This window comes from Chiloscyllium plagiosum, chromosome 22 (assembly GCF_004010195.1).
Source record: "Chiloscyllium plagiosum isolate BGI_BamShark_2017 chromosome 22, ASM401019v2, whole genome shotgun sequence".
Lineage (NCBI taxonomy): Eukaryota > Metazoa > Chordata > Chondrichthyes > Orectolobiformes > Hemiscylliidae > Chiloscyllium > Chiloscyllium plagiosum.
Window position 1 is genome coordinate 884,918 of NC_057731.1, and position 8,301 is coordinate 893,218.

General features: G+C 46.9%; 1 protein-coding gene across 6 annotated transcripts in view; it reads right to left on the reverse strand.

Moving 5' to 3' along the window:
- rufy2 (RUN and FYVE domain containing 2) overlaps positions 1 to 8,301 on the reverse strand; it is an 88,874-nt gene that overhangs the window by 79,250 nt on the left and 1,323 nt on the right. For all 6 annotated transcript variants that reach the window (XM_043712252.1, XM_043712253.1, XM_043712251.1 and 3 more), the window contains exons 2-3: positions 8,055 to 8,228; positions 6,468 to 6,585 (exon numbers count right to left, since the gene is read on the reverse strand). In XM_043712252.1, coding sequence (XP_043568187.1) covers positions 6,468 to 6,585; positions 8,055 to 8,228 — 292 coding nt within the window. The remainder of the gene's footprint in view (positions 1 to 6,467; positions 6,586 to 8,054; positions 8,229 to 8,301) is intronic.

Below are 8,301 nucleotides of genomic sequence, written 5' to 3' on the forward strand. Positions count from 1 at the left end.
TAGATAGGCTTGAATTAGATTAGATTTACCTATGGTGTGGAAACAGGCCCTTTGGCCCAAAAAGTCCAAACCGACCTTCGGAAGAGTAACCCACCCAGACCCATTTCCCTCCAAATGATGCACCTAACACTATGGGCAATTTAGAATGGCCAGTTCACCTGATTTGCTCATCTTTGGACTGTGGGAGGAAACCGGAGCACAAGAAACCCATGCAGACACAGAGAATGTGAAAACTCCACACAGATAGCTGCCCAAGGCTGGAATTGAACCTGGGTTCCTGGTGCTGAGGCAGCAGTGCTAACCACTGTGCTACCCCATTGTTTTCTTTAGAGCAAAGACGACTGAAGGGGGACATGTTGAAGTCTATAAGATCATGAGGGGTATGGACAGGGTGAATAGAGAGCAGCTGCTTCCATGATTGAGGGTCAATCACGAGAGGGCATAGGCCATCACTTACTCCATTCCCACCAAATTGCTGGCCACCCAAAATCCCAACGTCCTTGTATTGGCTCATATTGTTGATAGGCACGCTTTCTCTGGCATTGACCCACCCAATTCTGCTGTCCATCTGCTTTCACCCCTACAAAAGAATGTATGTGCCTTTGCAATCTACCAACCAATCTCTATTTCCCCTCAAAAGTACTTGACCATGTTGTTGCCTCCCAAATTTACTTCCTGGAATTCTATATTTGAATCCTTCCAATCAGGTCCTTGTCCTTCCACGGAAATGGAACAGTTCTGACATCTGATGTCACAGTGACCACGACAGGCTTGGTCTCATTATTGTTTGCCTGTCGGGAGACCTTCACATCATCGTCCTCCAGCCTCTCTCCAACGTCTCCCAGCTGGGAGCAACTGTTCTCGTTTGCTTTCATTCTTCCCTCTAGTTAATCCACACAGTTACATCACAACCTCCCACACATTTACCCTCAGCCTCTTCCTTTCTTATCTGCATTTGGTCCCTTTGCAATATAATTTAAACGAATTCCACAGCAAAGGCTGTCAACCAACAACCACCTCTGGCTCTCACAGCTACCCTAACTATACGGCCTCCATCCAACCTCTTGTAGGAGCTGTGATTTAGTCTCCCAGTTTTCTCACTAATCAGAGGAGTGCTCAATATAGTTGCTTGAACAAAAACAGGATTCTTCAGGTTAAACTCATTTCTGAAGAGACCAAATGATCTTATGAAACAGCCACCAACCTGCAAAGGAGGGGATACAAATTGTTATAAAATGGTGACTTACTGCTTGGCCGAGTAGCTGATCAACTGCTTGTAGTCCAATCAGCAGGGAACTTATGGTTCTTTGGGTACTTGTAAGGATATAAAATATTTGTGACTAACTAATGGAGGTAACAGGGATACTCAGTCATTGAGGACTACAGCACATAAAAAGGGCCATCATAGAGTCATAGAGATGTACAGCACGGAAACAGACCCTTCGGTCCAACCCGTCCATGCCGACCAGGTATCCCAACCTAATCTAGTCCCACCTGCCAGTATCAGGCCCATATTCCTCCAAACCCTTCTTATTCATATACCCATCCAAATGCCTTTTAAATGTACTAGCCTCCATCACTGCCTCTGGCAGCTCATTCCATACACGAACCACCCTCTGCGTGAACATGTTGCCCATTAGGTCTCTCATATCTTTCCCCTCTAGTTCTGGACTCTCCTACCCAAGTCGCAGGTAGATAGGATAGTAAAGGCGGCGTTTGGTATGCTTTCCTTTATTGGTCAGAGTATTGAATACAGGAATTGGGAGGTCATGTTGAGACTTTACAGGACATTGGTTAGGCCACTGTTGAAATATTGCATGCAATTCTGGTCTCCTTCCTATCAGAAAGATGTTGTGAAACTTGCAAGGATTCAGAAAAGATTTACAAGTGTATTGCCAGGGTTGGAGAATTTGAGCTATAGGGAGAGGTTGAACAGGCTGGGGCTGTTTTCCCTGGAGCATCGGAGGCTGAGGTGTGACCTTATAGAGGTTAACAAAATTATGAGAGGCATGGATCGGATAAATAGACAAAGTCTTTATCAGTCTGATTGCAATTGCCGTAACAATTCTGCTTTGCCAGTCCAATATCCAGGGAGGAGGAACTGCGAACGTATGAGTGTTTTGTTCGGCTGCGTTGAGTTATTATTATTTATCGGTTTGTTGCTGTTTATTATTTATTTAGTTAAATTGTTAGTTGGGGTTTTTAATATATATTTTTCTAGATATATTTATACATTTGTACATGAGGGCGGGTTGGTATTGTTTTGTATTTGTTGTAATATTAAAAATATCTATTTTTCAATAAAAGTATACTTAAAAAAGAGCCATCAGCCCATCACAATTGTGCCAGTCAAAAAGAACGACCTAACTATTCCAATCCCGTTTTCCTGCACTTGGCCCAAACCCTCGTATACTTTGACATCACAAGTGCACATCTAAACACTTGTTAAAATGTTGAGGGTTTCTGCCTTTGCCATCTTTACAGGCAGTGAGTTTCAGATTCCCATCACCCCTTGGGTGAAAAAGACTTTCCTTACATCACCTCAAAGTTTTCTGCCCCTTTACCTTAAGTCTACGTGCCCCCGTCATTGATCGCTATCAAGGGAATAGGCTTTTCCCAACCACTCGATCAATGCCCTTCATAATTTTATATATCTCAATCACGTCCCCTTTCAGTCTCCTCTGTTCCGAGAAAAACAACCTCAGTCTGCCCAGTCTCACTTCATACACTCTGCAGTCTCCTCTACATTGGGGAGACAGGCCGCCTACTTGCGGAACGTTTCAGAGAACACCTCTGGGACACCCGCACCAACCAACCCAACCGCCCCGTGGCGGAACACTTTAATTCCCCCTCCCACCTCGCCAAGGACATGCAGGTCCTTGGCCTCCTCCATCACCAGACCATGGCAACACGACGCCTGGAAGACGAGCTCCTCATCTTCCGCCTAGGAACCCTCCAACCACAAGGGATGAATGCAGATTTCTCCAGCTTCCTCATTTCCCCTCCCCCCACCTTATCTCAGTCCCAACCCTTGGACTCAGCACCGCCTTCTTGACCTGCAATCTTCTTCCCGACCTCTCCGCCCCCACCCCCTCTCCGGCCTATCACCCTCACCTTAACCACCTTCCACCTATCACTCCTCCCCCAAGTCCCTCCTCCCTACCTTTTATCTTAGCCTGCTTGGCACACCCTCCTCATTCCTGAAGAAGGACTTAGGCCCGAAACATCGATTCTCCTGCTCCTTGGATGCTGCTTGACCTGCCGCACTTTTCCAGCAACACATTTTTCAGCCCTGGCAACATCCTGGTAATCTTGAAACAAAGTAACAGATGCTGGAAATCACAATGGGTCAGACAGCATCCATGGAGAAAGCGCAATCTCATGTTCAGTCTAGATGACTCTTCGTTAGAGTTGAAGTGTGGAGGAAACAGCATTTATGCTACAGTTAGTGTGGGTGGTGGGTGTCATATACTGGTGGAGAAAAGATATTGATCATTTAGACTAAATGATCAGAATGTAAGAATGATACAACAATGGTGTGTCGAACTGCCAGAATTGAAAGGATAGAGTCCCACTGGGAATGGGAGGAGCGGAGAGAGGACAATGAGAACAGAATGTAACAAGCTAAAAGAAAGGGAAGAAATGGGAGTTGGTACATAATTTGAAGGTGTTGAACTCAATATTAAGGCCATAAGGATGAAGTGCATAGTCTGAAGATGTTGTTCCTCCAGTTTGCGCTGTGATGAATTGGAGCACTGCACCATGCAGAGGACAGATACGTGGGCACACAAACAGGATGGTGTGTTAAAATGACCGGCTGTGGCAAGGTTGGGGTCATGCTTGTGCACAAACGGGAGGTGTTCCGCAGTCACCCAGTCTGTGTTTGGTTTCTCCAATGCAGAGTAGGCCGTATTGAGTGCAGTGAATACAATACACAAGAATGGAGGTGGTACAGGTGAAATGCTGCCGAAAAGACTGTTCAGGCCCTCAGATGGTGACCAGAGGGGTGGTGAAGGGGCATATGTTGCATCTTCTGTGGTTACATGGGAAAGTGCTGTAAAGGGTGGTGGTGGTGGTCTTGGTGGTTGCAGAAGAGGAGTCCTCTAGGGAGTCCTGGAGTGAATGATCCTAGCGAAATACTAGGGGGAGTGAGGGGAAGGTGTGTTTGATGGTGGCGTTTTGCACGAGTTGTCTGAAATGACCAAGAAAAATCCTTTGAATGTGGAGGCTGATAGAGCAATAAGTGAGGACAAGGGGAACCCGATCACAATGTTGAGAGTGATGTGAAGGCGCAAGGGCAGAAGCATGGTTGATAAGTCAGATGCGATTGAGGGCCCAGTCAACCACAATGTCAGGGAAGAAACTAGCAATGTCAACAGCATTGTTTTGGAAGGTGGCATCATCTGAATAGGTGAGACATATGTGGAGGAACTGGGAGAATGGGATGGAGTCCTTGCAGGACGTGTAATGTGACGAGCTGTAGTGAAGGTCCTTTGGGAGTCAGTGGACAGTTTATTCCCTGAAATGGAGACAGAGGTGTCAAACTGACTATGTAAAAGTTGTAGAGGAGTGGAAGTTGGAGGCAAAATGAACAAAATTTTCAAGGTTCTGACGAAAGCATGAAGCAGCACCGAAGCAGTCACTGATGTACTGAAAGAGGTTGTGGAGGAGGCCAGTGTAAAACTCGAACAAGGATCGTTCCACATACCCTTTAAAAAGGCAGCCATAACCGGGACCCATGTGGATGCCCATAACCACTCGGCAGAAGACTTGGGAGAAGTGAGATGAATTAAAGGAGAAATTGTTCAGTGAAATAAGTTCAGCCAGGCGGAGGAGATGGTGGTGGATGGGGATTGTTCAGGACTCTAGTTGAGGAAGAAGTCCAGAGCTCTCAGACCATCCTTGTGGGGAATGAAGGTACAGAGGGTTTGGACATCCATGTTGAATAGGAGGCAGTTAGGGCCAGGGATCTGGAAATAGTCAAAATGGCGGAGAGCATTAGAGGAATCGTGCATGTAGGTGGGCAGGATCCAGACAAGTAGAGAGAGGATACATCCAGATAGGAGCAAATGAGTTCAGTGAAGTAGGAAAGACTGTTATGATGGCTTACCTGGACAGTCTGGTTTGTGCATTTTGGGAGGGAGGTAGAAGTGGGCTGTCTGGGCTTGATAGACTACCAGGTTGGAGGCCGGTTTCCATTGGTCCGGTGGGAGGGGAGGGAATCCCTGGAGATAGTGAGGTCATTGAGCCCTGGCAACAGAACTGCTAATCTCCTCTGCACCCTCTCCAGTGCAGTCACAGCCTGCTTAGAAAATGGTTTCCAGAACTGTACACAATACTCTAATGCAAAGAGAGTAGTGAGGCAGGATAAAATGGGACCATAACTTAATGGGTTACTGAGAAGGGGGTAGTAGTGAAACTGGAGTAAAGGAGGTAGTTCAAATTTAGTAAAGACATTCATATTTAATGAGCTTTGGACATTATCTTGCAATCTTAATTCTCATTTGTTGAAACTTTATTGCTGGAGGAGTGGGAGGGGGAGTTGAAATGCTGTGCAACAGGTTGGTTGGATTGGTTCGTCCGGGTGGCCCGGACGAATGAGAATCTTAATTCTCATTCCAACCGTCATCTTTTAGGGTGGACAGTTACATTTTACTGCTACCACTGAACTTCCTTTTGTTCACACTTCACTTTCCCAGCCTCTTATTTGCTTAAACCCTGTTATATTATCAAATCTTTCCAAGTTCTGATGAAGGGTTATTAACTCTTTCTCATGCCAGACACTTCCTGACATGTTGGGTATTTTGGATCAGTGGTGCTGGAAGAGCACAGCAATCAGGCAGCATTCGACGAGCAGCAAAATCGACGTTTCAGGCAAAAGCCCTTCATCAGGAATAAAGGCAGAGAGCCTGAAGCGTGGAGAGATAAGCTAGAGGAGGGTGGGAGTGGGGAGAAAGTAGCATAGAGTACAATAGGTGAGTGGGGGAGGAGATGAAGTTGATAGACAAGTCCGGACAGGTCAAGGGGACAGTGTGGGCTGGAAGTTTGAAACTAGGATGAGGTGGGGGTATTTTGCATTTTCTCTTTTTATTTCAAATTTCCACTATCGGTAGTATCGTATTTTTGATATCAGCTTTGAAAAAGCATCCTTTATACAGGCTTGAGGGGCTGAAATGACTCTACTGTTCTCATGTTTCTGCATTTGAGGAAATACCTCAAGATGCTCCAACATCCCACTCAAGAATAACATTCTCAAGAACCTGATCAACAAAGATTTGAGGCAATCCCTTGTGTGCTTATTCCCACAGGGATCACTGCCCAGTAACTGAAACTAAGATGAGATAGTGGTGTCCCTGCAGGTCAGGCTGGATGGATCCCACAGAGCTCAGGGTTGCAGCAAGATCTCCCTGACCTTGTTTCTGGGATATTATGGCTTTCCCTGGAGAACGTGAAATCTAAATCCTTACTTTAAGCCAGGCAGGTCCCGAACACTGGCTGCGATCTCGGCGACCTCAGGACAAAGTTTCTCCACCAGCTCCAAGGGGCCCCACAACGACTTATTCTGACCCAGGAATGACTTCCTCACTGGTGCAGAAGGGTAAAAAAGATCAAGTTACAAATAGTATTACTATCTGATCTCCCCATCAGTACCCTCCACTGACACTAATTCGTTTGGCTGAACTGGTCCTCAATAATTTCTCCTTTGAATCCTCCCACTTCCTCCAAATGAAAGGGATAGCCATGGGCACCCGCATGGATCCCAGTTATGCCTATCTCTTTGCCGGCTACATGGAACAGTCCATCTTCCGTACCATTCCCCACCTTTTCCTCCGCTACATTGATGACTGCATCAGTGCCATCTCGTGTTCCCATAAGGAGTTCGAACAGTTCATCAACTTCACAACACATTCCACCCTGACCTTAAATTCACCTGGACCATCTCAGACACTTGCCCCCTCTTCCTGGACCTCTCCATCTCCATTAACAGGGACCAACTCAATACTAGCATTTTCTACAAACCCATCGATTCCCACAGCTATCTGGACTACACCTCTTCCCACCCTCCCTTATTCACAATTCCTCCGCAGCATCTGCTCCCAGGAGATTGCCTCCTTCTTTAAAGACCGCAATTTCCCCTGCCACATGGTTGATGACGCTCTCCAGCGCATCTTATCTACTTCCTGCACCTCCGCCCTTGCACCCCACCCCTCCAACCGCAACAAGGATAGACACCTCACCCCCCGCCCAGGTGCTCACCTTCCAGGCCACCAACCTCCATTTACATTGCATCATCCTCCTCCATTTCTGCCACCTACAAACGGACCCCACCACCAGAGATACATTTCCCTCCCCAACCTATCCACTTTCCGTAAAGACCGCTCCGCTCTCTCTGCGATTCCCTTGTCAGATCCATGCTCCCCACCAACACACCTCCCCTCCCGGCATCTTCCCCGGTCACTGAAAGGGTTGCAAAACCTGCGCCCACACCTCCCCTCTCACCTCCATCCAAGGCCTCAAAGGAGCCTTCCACATCCATCAAAGTTTCACCTGCACTTCCACATGTCATTTACTGTATCCTTTGCTCCTGATGCGGTCCCCTTTACACTGGGGAGATAGGATGCAGAGCGCTTCACAGAACAATTCCAAGATGCCCACACCAAACAACCCCATCGCCACACTGCTGAACCTCAGCATTTGCCGTCCTCACTTTCTCCAACAACAATAATACCAGATGAGGAACAGCTATCATTCTCTGAACGGTTGAATGTTTGGTTAACACTGACTGGATCACCTTATAGGGAAAGGGTGAGCTCCAGAATAAAGTCAGACTGGGGAAGAATGGGGATGGAGAGAAGACCACAGAATTCTCTCAGTTAGAAAATTAATACAAGTACCACCAAGAAATATTCATAATTGAGGGAAATGACCACCACCATTGACATCAGAGAAAGCAACTCAGTGATAGCCCCTTCGGCCAGGCTAACTGACGTATTCAAAACAATAAGGGGGAGAACAGCATTTCCATCATTCCTGGGAAAACTGAAAACTTTTACCTTTTAGCCCATGCTTCAGGCAGTGTTCCAGCACTACAAAGAATTGTTGCAATGGGGCATAGTCCGAGTCCAGAGTCCGCCCAAAGCTCAGAGCTGATTCAATCAGTCCCTTGATGCTGAGGTTTGCCATATTGAGGAGATTCGTCCTTTCAATGGCCATTGGGTCCCTTAACCCTGGGCAAGGAAAGAAGCAGTGGATTAATGCCCAGGAGTGGGGAAGGAAAAGGGCAAGAGAAGCTGAGGGGTG